Genomic DNA, 24991 nt, shown 5'->3' on the forward strand with positions numbered 1-24991 from the left:
TGTGCGTCATGAGTACCTTAAAAACAAAAGAACCAATGAACGAAATCACACCCAATTTGGCAACAAAATGTCTCACAACACAAGGAGTGACCATCACTCAAAAAATTAAGATTTTGTCATTTGGGAGTTGTAGTTGCTGGGATTTATAGTTCACCTATAATCAGAGAGCATTCTGAACTCCACCAATGATGGAATTGAACCAAACTTGGCACACGGAACTCCCATGACCAATAGAAAACACTAGAAGGTTTTGGTGGGCATTGACCTTGAGTTTGGGAGTTGTAGTTCACCTCCATCCAGAGAGCACTGTGGACTCAAACAATGATGGATCTGGACCAAACTTGGCATGAATATTCCATATGACCAAATATGAACACAGATGGAGTTTGGGGGAAATAGAATCTTGACATTTGAGAGTTGTAGTTACTGGGATTTATAGTTCACCTACAATCAAAGAGCATTCTGAACCCCACCAACGACAGAATCGGGGCAAACTTCCCACACAGAACCCATCATAACAACAATACTTAAGGCCATCCAATCCAACTCCCTTCACCAGGGCAAGAAAACGTTATCAAAGTCCTCCTGACAAAGAGCCATCCAGCCATAGATATAGATAGATAGATAGAGAGATAGAGAGATAGAGAGATATATATATGATTCACACACAGAGAGATATAATATCACAGATTAGAAAGGGACCCCTAAAGAAGGACTATGATATGTTGCATGTTCCAGAGTAGGCAAACCAGACACTCTCCACATCAACAATGACAAAGAAACAACAAGGAATACTGTTGACCCACAAGCAGAAAGACATCACATACATTAGAAACCAACACTTTATTTTCCAGATCACCAGACTGGGCCACAGCAACGCCTGGCAGGGGACAGCTAGTATTATAATAATATAATATATTTACCTAATTATAATATAATAATTATTGAAATGATTCTCTCCATTCTTTTTGAACATACAGGATCTTTTGGAGACAATGACGAAAATGCAAAAACCGTGACCGGGATTGTTGGGGAGTCGGTCGCTTTCCAGCTGATGTTTTCCTCACCATTTGAAACTATTACTTGGCTGAGAACGAAGGGAAAGGGTGTTGATACTGTTGGCATCTTGAAGCAGGGAGAGAAATGTTTATCCATCATAAGCCTCATAAGCTTGCAAGGGCGACTGAATGTCTCTGAAGACTGCAAGACGATTGAAATCCTCCACCTGCAAGAAGAGGACTCAGCCACTTTCAGGGCTCAGGTCCAAATCCCTGAAAAGAAAGAGTTATTAAATTTCCTCTTCCGCCTCCAAGTCTTCAGTGAGTATTGGGACCCTTGCCTTGTCCATGGGTCTCCCTTTCCTTCTTAAAGGCCATCAAATAATACGGTTACTTGCCTGCCTCCACAGCTAGCCTTCAGGTCCCGGGGCTTCCCCTGTTTTGCACTCATTGTATTAAACTCCAGAAATGTTGTCTTTGCGGGAGGGAGGGAGGGAGGGAGGGAGGGAGGGACATCATCCCACTATAACACATTTGGCTCCAGTTTGGCAATGAGTTGCTCATTGTTGAGTCTCAACCCATTCAACATTGTGTTAGCCACAAAAACAAAGTTTCTGGAGTAGAATGACAACTGTCGAAGTAAGGACCACACAATTAAACAGGAAACAACACTTTCCAACCAGGAACGGAACAGGAATGGCCTCCACTACTGTCGAGCCTTCAGGTCCCGGTGCTTCTCCTGTTTTGGACTCATTCTCTCTCTTCTGAATGTTCTTCCAGGGCATTTGCTCGATTCAGATGTGCAAATCCATTGCAAAGCGATTGGGAATGAGACTTGGCGGCTGAACTGCTATGCGGGAGAGTTGGAGGAAGGGGTCACATTCCAGATGGTCACCAATGGGCAAAAGGAACATTCTGGAAGGACCCTGGATGTCTACAATGGCAGAGGGAAGGGAGAGAACCTGACTATCTCTTGCACAGCCAGGAATCCCATCAGCACCGCCTCCAGCACACAGCCCTTGTGGGATCTCTGTGGTGAGTTATACAGAATATGATGGAATGAGATAATGACGCTTTGGGGGACGGAATCCTGGGTCAGTTGCTTTGATCACTGTATCAGTTGCTTTGCAGTGAATGAAGGCCTAATTGTTGGAGCTCAGCCTGTGATTGTGTTTCAGGACAAGGGCGCTTTGGATGTGGGGAGTGATGACAATGAGTTTCAAGATGGCAATGGTCTGGTCAATGATACTGAGGCAGAGAAGGACCAGGAGATCCTTGTTCAAAGTGTACTTTCTCATGAGAATGTCCCAGAGGGGTGCGGGGATGATGGTGTGCTCCCTGAATCGCTACCAGAGAATTCCCATCATTTGGAGCTTGAAAAAAGCTCGGCACCTGGCCCAGGTGCAGAAATTAATGAGCAAATAGATAGACGGGAGGAGATTAGTCAAAACAGAAGAGCTGAACAGCGGTTTTGGCGTTCTGCCAGGCTCAGAGAGAGAAAGATAAGAGACTCGAAGCTAAAGCAAAACCAATTTCTGAGCACTTGAGACATACCTTAACAAGGAGATAAAAGTCTCAAGTACAGGATATGTAGTCAGATGAAGCATCGTTTGGAATCAAGCCAAATTCTCGTCCTTGTTTCTTGGAAGCTTTGCTTGGAAAGATTCATGCCTTTGTCTCACGGTTTTGATTCTTGAATTCTATTATTTATATCCATGCCTTGGATTCATGTTTCCTGGTTTCTTGGATTTGATTGGAGAAGTTTTTGCCTTTGTTTTTCATGGACTTTGATGGACTATTACGCTAGACCAATTTGTTCCTGCTTATCTTCCTACCTAATTGGAATTACCTATTCCTTTAAAGTGCTTTTTTACTCTACTGTTTTTTTTAATTATCTTCAATAAAGTCAAGTTCTCGTCCTTGTTTCTTGGAAGCTTTGCTTGGAAAGATTCATGCCTTTGTCTCACGGTTTTGATTCTTGAATTCTATTATTTATATCCATGCCTTGGATTCATGTTTCCTGGTTTCTTGGATTTGATTGGAGAAGTTTTTGCCTTTGTTTTTCATGGACTTTGATGGACTATTACGCTAGACCAATTTGTTCCTGCTTATCTTCCTACCTAATTGGAATTACCTATTCCTTTAAAGTGCTTTTTTACTCTACTGTTTTTTTTAATTATCTTCAATAAAGTCAAGTTCTCGTCCTTGTTTCTTGGAAGCTTTGCTTGGAAAGATTCTCGCCTTTGTTTCATGATTTTGATTCTTGGGATTCTATTATTTATATTCATGCCTTGGATTCATGTTTCCTGGTTTCTTGGATTTGATTGGAGAAGCTTTTGCCTTTGTTTTTCATGGACTTTGATGGACTATTACGCTAGATAAGGGAATTTGTTCCTGCTTATCTTCCTCCCTAATTGGATTTACCTATTCCTTTAAAGTGCTTTTTTACTTTACTGCTTTTTAATTATCTTCAATGAAGGGATTGTTTTCCTACTCAACTGTGTGGTGTTTAAAGTCCTGTCCTGGAGTGCAACACTAATGATGTTACCATTCCCGGCCCTTGCTCTGTTGTTGTTCTCTTTTTCCAGAGGAAGAACCCAGTTGCGGGGCCCCTTCGTGGATGATGGTCGCCCGTTTTGTGGCCGGGGCCATGGTCGCCCTCCTCTGCGCAGCCCTTTTGGTTTGGCACAACACGGGCACAGGTAGGCCCTGCGCATGAACCCCAACAGCTCTGTTGGCCACCATTTTGTTCTGAGCCTATCTTGTGTTTTATGCCTGTTGGCCGCGATTTTATATTATGGACCTAGCAGCCTCCATTTTGTTTTAGTTCTATTGGCTGCTATTTTGTTTTAGCTCCGTTGGCCATCATTTTGTGTTGCAAGCCTATCAACCGCCATTATTTTTCTAGGCCAAGCAGCCTCCATTTTGTGTTCTCGGCCTAGCAGCTGTAAGACTGTAGGATCTCTATGGCAATATTAAATAACTACTCACAAGCCGGTTCTGCTGTGAAATGGATATATTGCTTGTATCTCTGCAGGAAAGAAAGACACGACTGACTTTTTCCCACCACCACTTCCTTTTAGACACCTTTCCTGCCCATCTGCATTTTATTTTCAGTCAACTGGCCACCATTTTATTTTCTGGGCCTAGCAGCCACCATTTTCTTTCAGGCCTGTTGGCTGCCATTTTGTTTTGTAGGCCAAGCAGCCTCCATTTTGTTTTAGCTCTGTCGGCCACCATTTTGTGTGGCAAGACTATCAACCGCCATTTTGTTTTTCTAGGCCTAGCAGCCTCCATTTGGCTTCACATCTGCCCGCCACCATTTTGTTTTGTAAGCCTGGCAGCCTCCACATTTTGTTTCAGGCCTCTCAGCATCTGCTTGGTTTTAGGCCAGTTGGCCGCCATTTTGGTTTCTCGGCCTAGCAGCCTCCATTTTCTTTTCCGTCAACTCGCCGCCATTTTATTTTCTGGGCCTAGCAGCCACCATTTTACTTTCCATTTTGCTTCTGTTAGGTCACTCCCATCTTTGTTTCTTGTGCCAATTTTCACCTGAAATTTACCTTCGATGTTTCTAATTTTCTGGAAAAGGTCTTTTGTCCTTCCAAATTGTTCAATAGGAAGTTCTGGATCTGAACTGCAGTCAGGCCCAGGTCTTGTTTTGAAGCTCCAGCAGCGCGACCTGGTAACAATTCTTTGCAAACAATCAAATTACATTGGATATACTATCCTTAAAAATTATACTTGGGAATGCATTGGAGCAAAATGGGATGGGATAATTGCAAAATCCCAAATGAGGCTCAGAGAGAGGAAGATAAGAGACTTGAAGCGAAAGCGAAACTAATTTCTGAGTACTTGAACAAGGGGATAAAAGTCCCAAGTACAGGATATGTAGTCAGATGAAGCATCAGTTGGAATCAAGTCAAGTTCTTGTCCTTGTTTCTTGGAAGCTTTGCTTGGAAAGATTTATGCCTTTCTTTCATGGTTTTGATTTTTGGATTCTATGATTTATATCCATGCCTTGGATTCATGTTTCCTGGTTTCTTGGATTTTATTGGAGAGGTTTTTGCCTTTGTTTTTCATGGACTTTGATGGACTATCGCCCTGGAGTATTTTGTTCCTGCTTATCTTCCTACCTAATTGGATATACCTATTCCTTTAAAGTGCTTTTTTACTCTACTGTTTTTTTTAATAATCTTTAATAAAGTCAAGTTCTCATCCTTGTTTCTTGGAAGCTTTGCTTAGAAAGATTCATGCCTTTGTCTCAACGTTTCGGTTCTTGGCTTCTGTTTCCTGGTTTCTTGGATTTGATTGGAGAAGTGTTTGCCTTTGTTTTTCATGGACTTTGATGGACTATTGCCCTGGACTAATTTGTTCCTGCTTATCTTCCTACCTCATTGGATCTACCTATTCCTTTAAAGTGCTTTTTTACTTGACTGCTTTATAGTTATCTTCAATAGAGGGATTGTTGGTGCAAAATAGGATGGGATGCTCTGCAAAATCCCAAATGAGAGAAGAATGCTCTTTGAGGAGGACATATCATAAAGGGAAGTGGGCAGACATCACTCCTCCTCCTCCTTTTGGGGAAGAACTATATACAGTTTTGGTTTCTCGATCTGAGGTCTGAAGAGGAAGCGGCTGCACAATGGGTCCTTTCCTGCTTGCCCTGGTGGCTCTGCTTGCAGGTAAGCCTCCGCTCCTTTAAGAGAATCCTACTGAAAGATAGCGCTGGAAGGGGTCCCCCAAAGCCCATCTAGTCCAGCCCCAGAGGGCAAGGGATACCTGCATTGGGGCAATGTGCTTGTTGCTACTTTAATAATAATAATAATAATAATAATAATAATAATAATAATACATTCTAGTAATAATCCTACATTCTGTTCCTGAACTTCCTGAATCATAATATAATTATTATTTAGTATTATTACAGCATTGTTTTGGGCTTGGCCTCATGTTAGCCGTCCCAAGTCCCCTTTGGGGAGATGGTGGTGGATTATTATTATTATTATTGGTATTATTATTATTATTATTATATTATTATTATTGCGGGTTATTATTATTGCTATTATTATTATATTATAATATAATTTCCTAATTATAATAATGAATATATTATTGCAGTATTGCTATTATTATATTAGGTAAAGTTGTCCCCTGACATTAAGTCCAGTCATGTCTGGCTCTGGGGTGTGGTGCTCATCTCCATTTCTAAGCCGAAGAGCCGGCGTTGTCCATAGACACCTCCACGGTCATTTGGCCAGCATGACCGCATGGAGCGCCGTTACCTTCCCGCCGGAGCGGTACCTATTGATCTACTCACATTTGCATGTTTCGAACTGCTAGGTTGGCAGGAGCTGGGACTGACAGCGGAAGCTCACGCCGCTCCCTGGAAACGAACCTGCGACCTTTTGGTCAACAAGCTCAGCAGCTCAGTGCTTTTACCCACTGTGCCACTGCCCCCCCCCCATTATATTATAATAATCTAATTTCCTGATTATAATATAATAATATAATATAATAGTTCAACTAATTATAATATAATAATATTATATTCCCTCCATTCTTTTTTAACTTATAGGAACTTTTGGAGAAGAAGACGAAAATGCAGAAAACGTGACCGGGACTCTTGGAGAGTCGGTCGCTTTCCAGCTGAAGTTTTCCTCACCATTTGAAATAATTGCTTGGCAGAGAATGAAGGGAAAGGATGTTGATACCGTTGGCGTCTTGAAGCCGGGAGAGAAATGTTTATCCATCATAAGCCTCATAAGCTTGCAAGGGCGATTGAACGTCTCTGAAGACTGCAAGAAGATCGAAATCCTCCGCCTGCAACAAGAGGACTCGGCCACATTCAGGGCTCAGGTTCCAATCCCTCAAAAGAAAAAGTTATTAATTTTCCTCTTCCACCTTCAGGTCTTCAGTGAGTATCCACGGGTCTTGTCCATGGGTCTCCCTTTCCTTAGAATCATAGAATCATAGAATCATAGAATCAAAGAGTTGGAAGAGACCTCATGGGCCATCCCGTCCAACCCCATTCTGCCAAGAAGCAGGAATATTGCATTCAAAGCACCCCCGACAGATGGCCATCCAGCCTCTGTTTAAAAGCCTCCAAAGAAGAGCCTCCACCACACTCCGGGGCAGAGAGTTCCACTGCTGAACGGCTCTCACATTCAGGAAGTTCTTAGAATCATAGAATCCTAGAATCAAAGAGTTGGAAGAGACCTCCTGGGCCATCATCCAGCCCAACCCCATTCTGCCAAGAAGCAGGAATATTGCATTCAAAGCACCCCTGACAGATGGCCATCCAGCCTCTGTTTCAAAGCTTCCAAAGAAGGAGCCTCCACCACACTCCGGGGCAGAGAGTTCCACTGCTGAACGGCTCTCACAGTCAGGAAGTTCTTCCTCATGTTCAGATGGAATCTCCTCTCTTGGAGTTTGAAGCCATTGTTCCGCATCCTAGTCTCCAAGGAAGCAGAAAACAAGCTTGCTCCCTCCTCCTCCCTGTGGCTTCCTCTCACATATTTATACATGGCTATCATATCTCCTCTCAGCCTTCTCTTCTTCAGGCTAAACATGCCCAGTTCCCTAAGCCGCTCCTCATAGGGCTTGTTCTCCAGACCCTTGATCATTTGAGTCGCCCTCCTCTGGACACATTCCAGCTTGTCAATATCTCTCTTGAATTGTGGCGCCCAGAATTGGACACAATATTCCAGGTGTGGGATAACCAAAGCGGAATAGAGCATGGGGAGCATGACTTCCTTAGATCTAGACACTATGCTCCTCTTGATGCCTGAGGCCAAAATCCCATTGGCTTTTTTTGCCGCCACGTCACATTCCTGGCTCATGTTTAACTTGTTGTCCACGAGGACTCCAAGATCTTTTTCACACGTACTGCTCTCGAGCCAGGCATCACCCATTCTGTATCTTTGCATTTCGTTTTTTCTGCCAAAGTGGAGTATCTTGCATTTGTCACTGTTGAACTTCATTTTGTTAGTTTTGGCCCATCTCTCTAATCTGTCAAGATCGTTTTGAATTCTGCTCCTGTCCTCTGGACTATTGGCTATCCCTCCCAATTTGGTGTCGTCTGCAAACTTGATGATCATGCCTTCTAGCCCTTCATCTAAGTCATGAATGAAGATGTTGAACAGGACCGGACCCAGGACGGAACCCTGCTTGTGGCACTCCACTTGTCACTTCTTTCCAAGATGAAGAGGAAGCATTAGTGAGCACTCTCTGTGTTCGTCCACTTAACCAATTACAGATCCACCTCACCGTAGTTTTGCCTCGCCCACATTGGACTAGTTTCCTTGCCAGAAGGTCATGGGGGACCTTGTCGAAGGCCTTACTGAAATCCAGGTACGCTCCATCCACGGCATTCCCCGCATCTACCCAGCTTGTAGCTCTATCGAAGAAAGAGATCAGATGAGTCTGGCATGACTTGTTTTTGATAAATCCATGTTGACTATTAGCGATGACTGCATTTGTTTCTAAGTGTTTGCAGACCACTTCCTTAACAATCTTTTCCAGAATCTTGCCCGGTATCGACGTGAGGCTGACCGGACGGTAGTTGTTTGGGTCATCCTTTTTTCCCTTCTTGAAGATTGGGACCACATTGGCCCTCCTCCAATCTGCTGGAACTTCTCCCGTTCTCCAAGAACTCTCAAAGATGGTTGCCAATGGTTCCGAAATGACTTCCGCTAGTTCCTTCAATACTCTGGGGTGTAGTTGATCTGGCCCTGAAAGGGGACTTGAACTCATTAAGAGCGGCCAGGTATTCCTGAACGACTTCTTTCCCAATTTGGGGTTGGATGTCCTCCAAACCCTCATCCACTCCATCTTGCTGAGGTTGAAGACTCTCTTTTTGTGAGAAGACCGAGGCAAAGAAGGCATTAAGTAGTTCTGCCTTTTCCCTATCCCCTGTCAGCATTGCCCCATCTTCTCCTCGAAGAGGTCCTATCGCCTCCTTGTTTTTCCTTTTTCTGCTGACATAAGAATAGAAGCCCTTTTTATTGTTTTTAATGTCCCTGGCAAGTCTGAGCTCGTTTTTTGCTTTAGCCTTGCGGACCTTTTCCCTACAGGTGTTGGCTATTTGTTTGAATTCTTCTTTGGTGATTTCTCCCTTTTTCCACTTCTTGTGCATGTCTCTTTTGTGTCTTAGCACAGTTAGAAGTTCTTTGGACATCCATTCTGGCTTCTTTGCACTTGTCCTATTTTTTCTCTTTGTCCTTCCTAAAGGCCATCAAATAATACGGTTATTTGCCTTCCTCCATGGCTTGCCTTCAGGTCCCGGGGCTTCCCCTGTTTTGCACTCATTGTATTAAACTCCAGAAATTTTGTCTTTGTGGGGGAGAGGGAGGGACATCATCTCGCTAGAGCACATTTGGCTCCAGTTTGGAAATAAATTGCTCATTGCTGAGTCTCAACCCAATCAAAATTGTGTTAGCCACAAAAACAAAGTTTCTGGAGTAGAACGGCAACTGTCGAAGTAAGGACTGCACAATTAAAGAGGAAATAACGCTTTTCAACCAGGAACAGAAAAGGAATGGCCTCCATGCCTGTCAAGCCTTCAGGTTCCAGTGCTTCTCCTGTTTTGGACTCATTGTATTAAACTGCAGAAATTTTGTGTTTGTGGGAGGGAGGGACATAGAATCCTAGAATCAAAGAGTTGGAAGAGCCCTCCTGGGCCATCCTCCAGTCCAACCCCATTCTGCCAAGAAGCAGGAATATTGCATTCAAATCACCCCTGACAGATGGCCATCCAGCCTCTGTTTAAAAGCTTCCAAAGAAGGACCCTCCACCACACTCCCTCCGGGGCAGAGAGTTCCACTGCTGAACAGCTCTCACAGTCAGGAAGTTCTTCCTCATGTTCAGATCCCGCTAGAGCACATTTGGCTCCAGTTTGGCAATGAATCTCTCATTGTCGAGTTTCAAGGCATTCAACATTGTGTTGGTTTAATGACTGTTATGATAATTTGGTTATATATTTGGGAGGGAGGGACATCATCCTGCTAAGGCACATTTGGCTCCAGTTTGGCAATGAATCTCTCATCATCAAGTCTCAACCCATGCAACATTGTGTAGAAATAAAGTTTCTAGAGAAGAACGACAACTTTCAAAGTAAGGACCGCACAATTCAACAGGAAACAACGCTTTCCAATCAGGAACAGACAAGGAATGGCCTCCCTGCCTGTCGAGCCTTTGGGTCCCGGTGCTTCCCCTCTTTTGGACTCATTGTATTAAACTCCAGAAATTTTGTCTTTGTGGGAGGGAGGGACATCATCCCACTATAGCACATTTGCCTCCAGTTTGGCAATGAATCTCTCATCGTCGAGTCTCAACCCATTCAACATTGTGTTGGTTTAATGACTGTTATGATAATTTGGTTATAATTAATTCCTATTGTTTTAACTCTGTATGTATTTATGGTATTATACTGTGATATTGATTTGTGGCATCGAATTGCTGCCTTTGTTAGCTGCTCTGAGTCCACCACCCCACCTCACCGAGGTTGAGAAGAGTGGGGTAGAAATGCTGTAAATAATAATAATAATAATAATAATAATAATAAACCACAAAAATAAAGTTTCTAGAGTAGAACGACAACTGTTGAAGTAAGGACCGCACAATTAAAAAGTAAATAACACTTTCCAACCAGGAACAGAAAAGGAATGGCTCCGTGCCTGTCGAGCCTTCAGGTCTCGGTGCTTCCCCTGTTTTATACTCATTGTATTAAACTGCAGAAATGTTGTATTGTCGAAGGCTTTCATGTTCGGAATCACTGGGTTGTTGTAGGTTTTTCCAGAACTTTTGTCTTTGTGGGAGGGAGGGACATCATCCTTCTAAGGCACATTTGGCTCCACTTTGGCTATGAATCTCTCATCATCAAGTCTCAACTCATGCAACATTGTGTTAACCACAAAAATAAAGTTTCTAGAGACAAACGACAACTTTCAAAGTAAGGACCGCACAATTAAACAGGAAATGCCGTTTCCCAAGCAGGAACAGAAAAGGAATGGCCTCCACGCCTGTCGAGCCTTCAGGTCCCGGTGCTTCCCCTCTTTTGGACTCATTGCATTAAACTCCAAAAATTTTGTGTTTGTGGGAGGGAGGGACATCATCCTGCTAAGGCACATTTGGCAATAGGACCACACAATTAAACAGGAAATAACACTTTCCAACCAGGAACGGAAAAGGAATGGCCTCCATGCCTGTCGAGCCTTCAGGTCCCGGTGCTTCTCCTGTATTGGACTCATTCTCTCTCTTCTGAATGTTCTTCCAGGGCATTTGCTCAATTCAGACGTGCAAATCCATTGCAAAGCCATCGGGAATGAGACTTGGCGGCTGGACTGCTCAGCGGGAGAGTCGGAGGAAGGCGTCACGTTCCAGATGGTTGCCAATGGGCAAAAGGAACATTCTGGAAGGACCCTGGATGTCCACGATGGCAGAGGGAAGGGAGAGAACCTGAATATCTCTTGCACAGCCAGGAATCCCATCAGCACCGCCTCCAGCACACGGCCCTTGCGGGATCTCTGTGGTGAGTTATACAGAATACGATAGAATGAGATAACGACGCTTTGGGGGACGGAATCCTGGGTCAGTTGCTTTGATCACTGTATCAGTTGCATTGCAGTGAATGAAGGCCTAATTGTTGGAGCTCAGCCTGTGATTGTGTTTAAGGACAAGGGTGCGTTGGATGTGGGGAATGATAACAATGAGTTTCAAGATGGCAATGGTCTGGTCAGTGATCTTGATGCAGAGAATGACCAGGAGATCCTTGTTCAAAGTGTAGTTTCTCATGAGAATGTCCTTGAGGGGTGTGGGGATGGTGGTGTGCTCCCTGAATCGCTACCAGAGAATTCCCATCATTTGGAGCTTGAAAACAACTCGGCACCTGGCCCAGATGCAGAAATTGATGAGCAAATAGATAGACGGGAGGAGATTAGTCAAAACAGAAGAGCTTAACAGTGGCTTTGGCGTTCTGCCAGGCTCAGAGAGAGAAAGATAAGAGACTCGAAGCTAAAGCCAAACCAATTTCTGAGCACTTGAGACATACCTTAACGAGGAGATAAAAGTACAGGATATGTAGTCAGATGAAGCATCGTTTGGAATCAAGTCAAGTTTTCGTCCTTGTTTCTTGATCTGACCGACAGTCAGGCCCAGGTCTTGTTTTGAAGCTCCAACAGCGCAACCAGGTAACGATTCTTTGCAAACAATCAAATTACATTGGATATACTTTCCTTATTTATTATTTATTTATTTACCTTACTTATATAATGCTGTTCTCAGCCTGAAGGCGACTCACAGCGGTTCACAACAAATACGAACAGCAAAAATTCAGTGCTACAGTATAAAAAACAGTTAATAACCTAACACGTTACATAATTAATAACAATTACTACAATAAACATTCATTATCGTCTCATCATCAAAAACATGTTCCAGATTCGTCATCCATTGTTCCATTCCAGTGTTCATTAACCAATCATTGCACTCATTATTCGAACTCCTGCTCTTCACCTTTTTGCGGAATACCATTAGAGATGGTGCTAGTCTAATGTCCGTAGGAAGGGCGTTCCACAGCCGAGGAGCCACCACCGAGAAGGCCCTCTCTCTCGTCCCCGCCAGCCGAGCTTGAGAAGCAGGCGGGATCGAGAGCAGGGTCTCCCCGGAAGATCTCAAAGTCCTGGTGGGTTCATAGGCAGAGATGCGGTCAGATAGGTAGCTTGGCCCGGAACCGTTTAGGGCTTTAAAGGCCAACGCCAGCACTTTGAATTCAGCCCGGTAGCAGATCGGTAGCCAGTGGAGTTGGCGCAACAGGGGGGTTGTATGCTCCCTGCACTCCGCTCCTGTTAAAATCATGGCTGCCGCACGTTGGACTAGTTGGAGCTTCCGAGCTGTCTTCAAAGGCAACCCCACGTAGAGAGCGTTGCAGTAGTCTAGGCGGGATGTGACCAGAGCGTGGACTACCGTGGCCAAGTCAGACTTCCCAAGGTACGGTCGCAGTTGGCGCACGAGTCTTAACTGTGCAAATGGTCCCCCGGTCACCGCCGAAACCTGGGGTTCCAGGCTCAGCAATGAGTCCAGGGTCACACCCAAACTGCGAACCTGCGTCTTCAGGGGGAGTGCGACCCCGTCTAACACAGGCTGTCACCCTATCCCCTGTTCGGCCTTGCGACTGACCAGGAGGACCTCTGTCTTGTCTGGATTCAGTTTCAATCCAGTCCGATACAGCGGCCAAGCACCTGTTCAGGACCTGGAGAGCCTCCTTAGTAGCGGGTGGAAAGGAGTGACAGAGTTGGACATCATCCGCGTACAGATGACACCGCACCCCGAAACTCCGGATGATCTCCCCCAGCGGCTTCATGTAGATGTTAAACAACATGGGAGACAGTATTGAGCCCTGAGGAACCCCACAAGACAAAGGTTGTGGGGTTGAACAGGAGTCCCCCCAGTAACACCTTCTGGGACCGGCCCTCGAGGAATGACCGGAGCCACTGCAAAACAGTCCCTCCAAGACCCATCCCCGCGAGGCGTCCCAGAAGGAGACCGTGGTCGACGATATCGAAGGCCGCTGAGAGGTCCAGCAGCACCAACAGGGACACAAAATGTACCTGGGAATGTATTGGTGCAAAATAGGATGGGGTGATTTGCAAAATCCCAAATGAGAGAAGAATGCTCTTTGAGGAGGACATATCATAAAGGGAAGTGGGGCAGACATCACTCCTCCTCCTTTTGGGGACGAACTATATACAGTTTTGGTTTCTTGATCTGAGGTCTGAATAGGAAGCGGCTGCACAATGGGGCCTTTCCTGCTTGCCCTGGTGGCTCTGCTTGCAGGTAAGCCTCCGCTCCTTTAAGAGAATGCATCACCTTGAAAGATAGGGCTGGAAGGGGTCCCCCAAAAGCCATCTAGTCCAGCCCCAGAGGGCAAGGGATCCCTGCATTGGGGCAATGTGCTTGTTGCTACTTAACAACTTAACAACAACAATAATACACTCTAATAATAATCATACATTCTCTTATTGAACTTCCTGGATCCTAATATAATTATTATTTAGTATTATTACACTATTGTTTTGGGCTTGGCCTCATGTTAGCTGCCCCGAGTCCCCTTTGGGGAGATGGTGGTGGGCTATTATTATTGCTATTATTATTATATTATATTATTGCAGGTTATTGGGTTGTTGTAGGTTTTTTTGGGCTATATGGCCATGATCTAGAGCAGTGACGGGCAACCTTTTGAGCTTGGTGTGTCAAAATTTCCCAAAAACCTGAGCATAACTTAGGTGGGGTGTCAACTTTGAGAGAAAAAAAACCATAATTTTGCAATATTCATAGTTTAAGTAAGACAAATGTCTATTCCATGCTGAGTTACAGAGTGTACAATGCTCAAACGTGCAAATGTTAAGTCTGTAGAACCTTTTACAAATTTAAGGATGGAATTAGGTTGGCTCTTATAAGCTGTACTTCTCCGTATGCATGTGGCCGCCTGTCATCAAAAATAGCCATGCGTGTCAGTGCTGACGCGCATGTCATAGGTTCGCCATCACGGGTCTAGAGGCATTCTCTCCTGATGTTTCGCCTGCATCTATGGCAAGCATCCTCAGAGGTAGTGAGGTCATTGCGGGTTATTATTATTGCTATTATTATATTATAATATAATTCCTGATTATAATATAATAATGAATATATTATTGCAGTATTGCTAATATCATGATTGTATTATAATAATATAATATAGTCAAACTAATTATAATATAATAATATTATATTCCATCCATTCTTCTTGAACTTATAGGATCTTTTGGAGAAGAAGACAAAAATGTAGAAAATGTGATCGGGATTCTTGGGGAGTCGGTCGCTTTCCAGCTGAAGTTGTCCTCACCATTTGAAACTATTACTTGGCAGAAAACGAATAAAAAGGATTTTGATACCGTTGGCGTCTTGAAGCCAGGAGAGAAATGTTTAACCATCATAACCCTCATAAGCTTGCAAGGGCGATTGAACGTCTCTGAAGACTGCAAGAAGATCGAAATCCTCCGCTTGCAACAAGAGGACTCGGCCACATTCAGGGCTCAGGTTCCAATCCCTCAAAAGAAAAAGTTATTAATTTTCCTCTTCCACCTTCAGGTCTTCAGTGAGTATCCACGGGTCTTGTCCATGGGTCTCCCTTTCCTTCTTAAAGGCCATCAAATAATACGGTTATTTGCCTTCCTCCACGGCTAGCCGTCAGGTCCCGGTGCTTCCCCTGTTTTGGACTCATTGTATTACACTCCAGAAATTTTGTCTTTGTGGGAGGGAGGGACATCATCCCGCTAGAGCACATTTGGCTCCAGTTTGGCAATGAATCTCTCATTGTTGTGTCTCAACCCATTCAACATTGTGTTAGCCACAAAAATAAAGTTTCTAGAGTAGAACAGCAACTGTCGAAGTAAGGACCGCACAGTTAAACAGGAAATAACACTTTCCAATCAGGAACAGAAAAAGAATGGCCTCCGTGCCTGTCGAGCCTTCAGGTCCCGGTGCTTCCCCTGTTTTGGACTCATTGTATTAAACTCCAGAACTTTTGTGTTTGTGGAAGGGAGGGAGGGAGGGAGAGAGGGAGGAAGGGAGATGATCCCGCTATAGCACATTTGTCTCCAGTTTGGCAATGAATCTCTCATCGTCGAGTCTCAACCCATTCAACATTGTGTTAGCCACAAAAACAAAGTTTCTGCAGTAGAATGACAACATTCAAAGTAAGGACCACACAGAAAATAACGCTTTCCAAGCAGGAACAGAAAAGGAATGGCCTCCGTGCCTGTCGAGCCTTCAGGTCCCGGTGCTTCTCCTGTTTTGGACTCATTCTCTCTCTTCTGAATGTTCTTCCAGGGCATTTGCTCGATTCAGATGTGCAAATCCATTGCAAAGCGATCGGGAATGAGACTTGGCGGCTGAACTGCTCAGCGGGAGAGTCGGAGGAAGGAGTCACGTTCCAGATGGTCGCCAATGGGCAAAAGGAACATTCTGGAAGGACCCTGGATGTCTACGATGGCAGAGGGAAGGGAGAGAACCTGAATATCTCTTGCACAGCCAGGAATCCCATCAGCACCGCCTCCAGCACACGGCCCTTGCGGGATCTCTGTGGTGAGTTATACAGAACACGATAGAATGAGATAACGACGCTTTGGGGGACGGAATCCTGGGTCAGTCGCTTTGATCACTGTATCAGTTGCTTTGCAGTGAATGAAGGCCTAATTGTTGGGGCTCAGCCTGTGATTGTGTTTCAGGATCAGAGCGCTTTGGATGTGGGGAGTGATGACAATGAGTTCCAAGATGGCAATGGTCTGGTCAGTGATCTTGATGCAGAGAATGACCAGGACATCCCTGTTCAAAGTGTAGTTTCTCACGAGAATGTCCCTGAGGGGTGCGGGGATGATGGTGTGCTCCCTGAATCGCTACCAGAGAATTCCCATCATTTGGAGCTTGAAAACAGCTCGGCACCTGGCCCAGATGCAGAAATTAATGAGCAAATAGATAGATGGGAGGAGATTAGTCAAAACAGAAGAGCTGAACAGTGGCTTCGGCGTTCTGCCAGGCTCAGAGAGAGAAAGATAAGAGACTCGAACCTAAAGCAAAACCAATTTCTGAGCACTTGAGACATACCTTAACGAGGAGATAAAAGTCTCAAGTACAGGATATGTAGTCAGACGAAGCATCATTTGGAATCAAGTCAAGTTCTCGTCCTTGTTTCTTGGAAGCTTTGCTTGGAAAGATTCATGCCTTTGTTTCATGGTTTTGATTCTTGGATTCTAGGATTTATATTCATGCCTTGGATTCATGTTTCTTGGATGTTATTGGAGAAGTTTTTGCCTTTGTTTTTCATGGACTTTGATGGACTATTACCCTGGACTGTTTTGTTCCAGCTTATCTTCCTACCTAATTGGATTTACCTATTCCTTTAAGCTGCTTTTTTACTCTACTGTTTTTTAATTATCTTCAATAAAGTCAAGTTCTCGTCCTTGTTTCTTGAAAGCTTTGCTTGGAAGGATTCATGCCTTTGTCTCACGGTTTTGATTCTTGAATTCTATTATTTATATTCATGCCTTGGATTCATGTTTTCTACTTTCTTGGATTTGATTGGAGAAGCTTTTGCCTTTGTTTTTCATGCACTTTGATGGACTATATCCCTGGACTAATTTGTTCCTGCTTATCTTCCTACCTAATTGGATTGACCTATTCCTTTAAAGTGCTTTTTTACTTTACTGCTTTTTAATTATCTTCAATGAAGGGATTGTTTTCCTACTCAACTGTGTGGTGTTTAAAGTCCTGTCCTGGAGTGCAACAGTAATGATGTTTCCATTCCCGGCCCTTGCTCTGTTGTTGTTCTCTTTTTCCAGAGGAAGAACCCAGTTCCGGGGCCCCTTCGTGGATGATGGTCACCCGTTTTGTGGCCGGGGCCGTGGTCGCTCTCCTCTGCGCAGCCCTTTTGGTTTGGCACAACACGGGCACAGGTAGGCCCTGCGCATGAACCCCAACCGCCATTCGGTTTCAGCTCTGTTGGCCACCATTTTGTTCTGAGCCTACCTTGTGCTTTAGGCCTGTCAGCTGCGATTTTATATTGTAGACCTAGCAGCCTCCATTTTCTTTTACTTCTATTGGCTGCCATTTTGTTTTAGCTGTGTCGGCCATCAGTTTGGTGTTGCAAGCCTATCAACCGCCATTTTTTTTCTAGGCCAAGCAGCCTCCATTTTGTTTTCTCGGCCTAGCAGCTGTAAGACTGTAGGATCTATGTAGCAATATTAAATAACCACTCACAAGCCGGTTCTGCTGTGAAATGGATATATTGCTTGTATCTCTGCAGCAAAGAAAGACACTACTGACTTCTTCCCACCACCACTTCCTTTTAGACACCTTTCCTGCCCATCCCCATTTTATTTTCAGTCAACTGGCCACCATTTTATTTTCTTGGCCTAGCAGCCACCATTTTCTTTCAGGCCTGTTGGCTGCCATTTTGTTTTGTAGGCCAAGCAGCCTCCATTTTGTTTTAGCTCTGTCGGCCACCATTTTGTGTGGCAAGACTATCAACCGCCATTTTGTTTTTCTAGGCCTAGCAGCCTCCATTTGGCTTCACATCTGCCCGCCACCATTTTGTTTTGTAAGCCTGGCAGCCTCCACATTTTGTTTCAGGCCTCTCAGCATCTGCTTGGTTTTAGGCCAGTTGGCCGCCATTTTGGTTTCTCGGCCTAGCAGCCTCCATTTTCTTTTCCGTCAACTCGCCGCCATTTTATTTTCTGGGCCTAGCAGCCACCATTTTACTTTCCATTTTGCTTCTGTTAGGTCACTCCCATCTTTGTTTCTTGTGCCAATTTTCACCTGAAATTTACCTTCGATGTTTCTAATTTTCTGGAAAAGGTCTTTTGTCCTTCCAAATTGTTCAATAGGAAGTTCTGGATCTGAACTGCAGTCAGGCCCAGGTCTTGTTTTGAAGCTCCAGCAGCGCGACCTGGTAACAATTCTTTGCAAACAATCAAATTACATTGGATATACTATCCTTAAAAATTATACTTGGGAATGCATTGGAGCAAAATGGGATGGGATAATTGCAAAATCCCAAATGAGGCTCAGAGAGAGGAAGATAAGAGACTTGAAGCGAAAGCGAAACTAATTTCTGAGTACTTGAACAAGGGGATAAAAGTCCAAAGTACAGGATATGTAGTCAGATGAAGCATCAGTTGGAATCAAGTCAAGTTCTTGTCCTTGTTTCTTGGAAGCTTTGCTTGGAAAGATTTATGCCTTTCTTTCATGGTTTTGATTTTTGGATTCTATGATTTATATCCATGCCTTGGATTCATGTTTCCTGGTTTCTTGGATTTTATTGGAGAAGTTTTTGCCTTTGTTTTTCATGGACTTTGATGGACTATCGCCCTGGAGTATTTTGTTCCTGCTTATCTTCCTACCTAATTGGATATACCTATTCCTTTAAAGTGCTTTTTTACTCTACTGTTTTTTTTAATAATCTTTAATAAAGTCAAGTTCTCATCCTTGTTTCTTGGAAGCTTTGCTTAGAAAGATTCATGCCTTTGTCTCAACGTTTCGGTTCTTGGCTTCTGTTTCCTGGTTTCTTGGATTTGATTGGAGAAGTGTTTGCCTTTGTTTTTCATGGACTTTGATGGACTATTGCCCTGGACTAATTTGTTCCTGCTTATTTTCCTACCTCATTGGATCTACCTATTCCTTTAAAGTGCTTTTTTACTTGACTGCTTTATAGTTATCTTCAATAGAGGGATTGTTGGTGCAAAATAGGATGGGATGCTCTGCAAAATCCCAAATGAGAGAAGAATGCTCTTTGAGGAGGACATATCATAAAGGGAAGTGGGCAGACATCACTCCTCCTACTTTTTGGAGACTAAATACAGTTTTGGTTTCTCGATCTGAGGTCTGAATAGGAAGTGGCTGCAAAATGGGGCCTTTCCTGCTTGCCCTGGTGGCTCTGCTTGCAGGTAAGCCTCCGCTCCTTTAAGAGAATCCTACCAAAAGATAGCGCTGGAGGGGGTCCCCCAAAGCCCATCTAGTCCAGCCCCAGAGGGCAAGGGATCCCTGCATTGGGGCAATGTGCTTGTCGCTACTTTAATAATAATAATAATAATAATAATAATAATAATAATACATTCTAGTAATAATCCTACATTCTGTTCCTGAACTTCCTGAATCATAATATAATTATTATTTAGTATTATTACAGCATTGTTTTGGGCTTGGCCTCATGTTAGCCGTCCCAAGTCCCCTTTGGGGAGATGGTGGTGGATTATTATTATTATTATTGGTATTATTATTATTATTATTATTATTATATTATTATTGCGGGTTATTATTATTGCTATTATTATTATATTATAATATAATTTCCTAATTATAATAATGAATATATTATTGCAGTATTGCTATTATTATATTAGGTAAAGTTGTCCCCTGACATTAAGTCCAGTCATGTCTGGCTCTGGGGTGTGGTGCTCATCTCCATTTCTAAGCCGAAGAGCCGGCGTTGTCCATAGACACCTCCATGGTCATGTGGCCAGCATGACCGCATGGAGCGCCGTTACCTTCCCGCCGGAGCGGTACCTATTGATCTACCCACATTTGCATGTTTCGAACTGCTAGGTTGGCAGAAGCTAGGGCTGACAGCGGAAGCTCACGCCGCTCCCTGGAATCGAACCAGCGACCTTTTGGTCAACAAGCTCAGCAGCTCAGCGCTTTAACCCACTGTGCCACCGGGGCCCCCCATTATATTATAATAATCTAATTTCCTGATTATAATATAATAATGAATATATTATTGCAGTATTGCTAATATCATGATTGTATTATAATAATATAATCTAGTTAAACTAATTATAATATAATAATATTATATTCCCTCCATTCTTTTTGAACTTATAGGAACTTTTGGAGAAGAAGACGAAAATGTAGAAAATGTGATAGGGATTCTTGGGGAGTCGGTCGCTTTCCAGCTGAAGTTTTCCTCACCGTTTGAAATAATTACTTGGCAGAGAACGAAGGGAAAGGATGTTGATACCGTTGGCGTCTTGAAGCCGGGAGAGAAATGTTTATCCATCATAAGCCTCCCAAGCTTGCACAGGCGACTGAACGTCTCTGAAGACTGCAAGACGATCGAAATCCTTCGCCTGAAACAAGAGGACTCGGCCACATTCAAGGCTCAGATTCAACTCCCTAAAAAGAAAGAGCTATTAATTTTCCTCTTCCGCCTCCAAGTCTTCAGTGAGTATCCACGGATCTTGTCCACGAGTCTCCCTTTCCTTCTTAAAGGCCATCAAATAATACGGTGATTTGCCTTCCTCCACGGCTAGCCTTCAGGTCCCGGGGCTTCCCCTGTTTTGCACTCATTGTATTACACTCCAGAAGTTTTGTCTTTGTGAGAGGGAGGGAGGGACATCATCTTGCTAAGGCACATTTAGAATAATAGAATCCAAGAGTTGGAAGAGACCTGGTGGGCCATCATCCAGCCCAACCCCATTCTGCCAAGAAACAGGAATATTGCATTCAAATCACCCCTGACAGATGGCCATCCAGCCTCTGTTTCAAAGCCTCCAAAGAAGGAGCTTCCACCACACTCCCTCCGGGGCAGAGAGTTCCACTGCTGAACGGCTCTCACAGTCAGGAAGTTCTTCCTCGTGTTCAGATGGAATCTCCTCTCTTGTAGTTTGAAGCCATTGCTCCATTGCGTCCTAGTCTCCAGGGAAGCAGAAAAGAAGCTTGCTCCCTCCTCCTCCCTGTGGCTTCCTCTCACATATTTATACATGGCTATCATATCTCCTCTCAGCCTTCTCTTCTTCAGGCTAAACATGCCCAGCTCCTTAAGCCGCTCCTCATAGGGCTTGCTCTCCAGACCCTTGATCTGCTCCCTCCTCTCTGTGGCTTCCTCTCACATATTTATTATACATGGCTATCATGTCTCCTCTCGGCCTTCTCTTCTTCAGGCTAAACATGCCCAGCTCCTTAAGCCGCTCCTCATAGGGCTCGTTCTCCAGACCCTTGATCATTTTAGTCGCCCTCCTCTGGACACATTCCAGCTTGTCAACATCTCTCTTGAATTGTGGCTCTAGTTTGGCAACGAATCTCTCATTGTTGAGTCTCAAAACATTCAACATTGTGTTAGCCACAAAAACAAAGTTTCTGGAGTAGAACAGCAACTGTCAAAGTAAGGACTGCACAATTAAACAGGAAATAAGACTTTCCAACCAGGAACAGAAAAGGAATGGCCTCTGTGCATGTCGAGCCTTCAGGTCCCGGTCCTTCTCCTGTTTTGGACTCATTGTATTAAACTCCAGAAATTTTGTCTTTGTGGGAGGGAGGGAGGGACATCATCCCACTATAGCACATTCTCTAGTTTTCCAATGAATCTCTCATCGTCGAGTCTCAATCCATTCAGCATTGTGTTAACCAAAAAAATAAAGTTTCTGGAGTAGAATGACAACGTTCAAATAAGGACCGCAGAATTGGAAATAACGCTTTCCAAGCAGGAACAGAAAAGGAACGGCCTCCACGCCTGTCGAGCCTTCAGGTCCCGGTGCTTCCCCTGCTTTGGACTCATTGGATTAAACTCCAGAAATTTTGTCTTTGTGGGAGGGAGGGAGGGACATCATCCCACTATAGCACATTCTCTAGTTTTCCAATGAATCTCTCATCGTCGAGTCTCAATCCATTCAGCATTGTGTTAACCAAAAAAATAAAGTTTCTGGAGTAGAATGACAACGTTCAAATAAGGACCGCAGAATTGGAAATAACGCTTTCCAACCAGGAACAGAAAAGGAATGGCCTCCACGCCTGTCGAGCCTTCAGGTCCCGGTGCTTCCCCTGCTTTGGACTCATTGGATTAAACTCCAGAAATTTTGTCTTTGTGGGAGGGAGGGAGGGAGGGAGGGAGGGAGGGAGGGAAGGAGGGAGGGAGGGAGGGAGGGAGGGACATCACCCTGCTATAGTACATTTGGCTCTGGTTTAGCAATGAATCTCTGATCATCGAGTCTCAACTCATTGAACATTGTGTTTGTTACAAAAGCAAAGTTTCTGGAGTAGAACGACAACGTTCAAAATAAGGACCACACAATTAAACAGGAAAGAACACTTTCCAACCAGGAACAAAAAAGGAATGGCCTCCATGCCTGTCGACCCTTCAGGTCCCGGGGCTTCCCCTGTTTTGGACTCATTGCACTAAACTCCAAAAATTCTGTGTTTGTGGGAGAGAGGGACATCATCCTGCAAAATAGGATGGGATGCTTCGCAAAATCCCAAATGAGAGAAGAATGCTCTTTGAGGAGGACATATCATAGAGGGAAGTGGGCAGACATCACTCCTCCTCCTTTTGAGGACGAACTATATACAGTTTGGTTTCTCGATCTGAGGTCTGAATAGGAAGCGGCTGCAAAATGGGGCCTTTCCTGCTTGCCCTGGTGGCTCTGCTTGCAGGTAAGCCTCCGCTCCTTTAAGAGAATGCATCACCTTGAAAGATAGGGCTGGAAGGGTCCTCCAATGGCCATCTAGTCCAACCCCAGAGGGCAAGGGAACCCTGCATTGGGGCAATGTGCTTGTTGCTACTTAATAACAACAATAATAACAGTAATAATAATAATAATAATAATAATAATAATAATAATAATACATTATAATAATCATACATTCTCTTCCTGAACTTCCTGAATCATAATATAATTATTATTTAGTATTATTACAGTATTCTTTTGAGCTTGGCCTCATGTTAACCGCCCTGAGTCCCCTTTGGGGAAATGGTGGTGGGCTATTATTATTGCTATTATTATTATATTATATTATTGCGGGTTATTATTGCTATTATTATATTATATTATTGCGGGTTATTATTATTGCTATTATTATTATATTATAATATAATTTCCTGATTGTAATATAATAATGAATATATTATTGTAGTATTGCTAACATTATGATTGTATTATAATATAATATAGTTCAACTAATTATATTATATTATTGCAGGTTATTATTATTGCTATTATTATTATTATTATTATATTATAATATAATTTCCCGATTATAATATAATAATGAATATATTATTGCAGTATTGCTAATATCATGATTGTATTATAATAATATAATATAGTTCAACGAATTATAATATAATAAAATTATATTCCATCCATTCGTTTTGAACTTATAGGATCTTTTGGAGAAGAAGACGAAAATGCACAAAATGTGCCGGGGATTCTTGGGGAGTCGGTCACTTTCCAGCTGAAGTTTTCCTCACAATTTGAAACTATTACTTGGCAGAGAAGGAATAAAAAGGATTTTGATGGTGTTGCCGTCTCGAAGCCAGGAGAGAAATGTTTATCCATCATAACCCTCAGGAGCTTGCAAGGGCGATTGAACGTCTCTGAAGACTGCAAGAAGATCGAAATCCTCCGCCTGAAACAAGAGGATTCGGCCACATTCAGGGCTCAGGTCCAAATCCCTGAAAAGGAAATTCCATTAAATTTCTTCTTCCATCTTCAGGTTTTCAGTGAGTATCCACGGATCTTGTCCATGGGCCTCCCTTTCCTTCTTAAAGGTAAAGGTAAAGGTTGTCCCCTGACGTTAAGTCCAGTCATGTCTGACTCTGGGGTGTGGTGCTCATCTCCATTTCTAAGCCGAAGAGCCAGCGTTGTCCGTAGACATCTCCAAGGTCATGTGGCCGGCATGACTGCATGGAGCGCTGTTACCTTCCCTCCGGAGCGGACCTATTGATCTACTCACATTTGCATGTTTTTGAACTGCTAGGTTGGCAGAAGCTAGGGCTGTCAGCGGAAGTTCACGCCGCTCCCCGGAATCGAACCTGCGACTTTTCGATCAACAAGCTCAGCAGCTCAGCGCTTTAACCCACTGCACCACCGGGGGCTCCTCCTTTCCTTCTTAAAGGCCATCAAATAATACGGTTATTTGCCTTCCTCCACGGATAGCCTTCAGGTCCCGGGGCTTCCCCTGTTTTGGACTCATTGTATTAAACTCCAGAAATTTTGTCTTTGCGAGAGAGAGGGACATCATCCTGCTAAGGCACATTTGGCTCCAGTTTGGAAATGAATTGCTCATTGTTGAGTCTCAACCCATTCAACATTGTGTTAGCCACAAAAATAAAGTTTCTGGAGTAGAACGGCAACATTCAGAGTAAGGACCACACAATTAAACAGGAAACAACACTTTCCAAGCAGGAACAGAAAAGGAATGGCCTCCGTGCCTGTCGAGCCTTCAGGTCCCAGTGTTTCCCCTGTTTTGCAATCATTGTATTAAATTTCAGAAATGTTGTCTTTGTGGGAAGGAGGGAGGGAGGGACATCATCATGCTAAGGCACATTCTTTAGTTTTGCAATGAATCTCTCATCATAAAGTCTCAACCCATTCAACGTTGTGTTAGCCACAAAAACCAAGTTTCTGCAGCAGAGCGACAACCTTCAAAGTAAGGACCACACAATTATACAGGAAACAACGCTTTCC

At 43.7% G+C, this 24991-nt stretch overlaps 1 protein-coding gene across 6 annotated transcripts in view; it reads left to right on the forward strand.

The window, feature by feature from the left end:
- LOC132764444 (T-lymphocyte surface antigen Ly-9-like) overlaps nt 1–24991 on the forward strand; it is a 44082-nt gene that overhangs the window by 14522 nt on the left and 4569 nt on the right. The window contains exons 3-11 of one of the 6 annotated variants that reach the window (XM_067472606.1): nt 981–1319; nt 1779–2033; nt 3587–3700; nt 11272–11526; nt 14791–15129; nt 15864–16118; nt 17372–17485; nt 20412–20750; nt 23686–24024. In XM_067472606.1, coding sequence (XP_067328707.1) covers nt 981–1319; nt 1779–2033; nt 3587–3700; nt 11272–11526; nt 14791–15129; nt 15864–16118; nt 17372–17485; nt 20412–20750; nt 23686–24024 — 2349 coding nt within the window. Of the gene's footprint in view, nt 1–980; nt 1320–1778; nt 2034–3586; nt 3701–3723; nt 5681–6573; nt 6913–11271; nt 11527–14790; nt 15130–15863; nt 16119–17371; nt 17486–20411; nt 20751–23685; nt 24025–24991 lie in introns of those variants that run through there. The other 5 variants (XM_067472604.1, XM_067472607.1, XM_067472605.1 and 2 more) reach the window with 5 other exon arrangements.

The sequence above is a fragment of the Anolis sagrei genome, chromosome 12, assembly GCF_037176765.1.
Source record: "Anolis sagrei isolate rAnoSag1 chromosome 12, rAnoSag1.mat, whole genome shotgun sequence".
NCBI lineage: Eukaryota > Metazoa > Chordata > Lepidosauria > Squamata > Dactyloidae > Anolis > Anolis sagrei.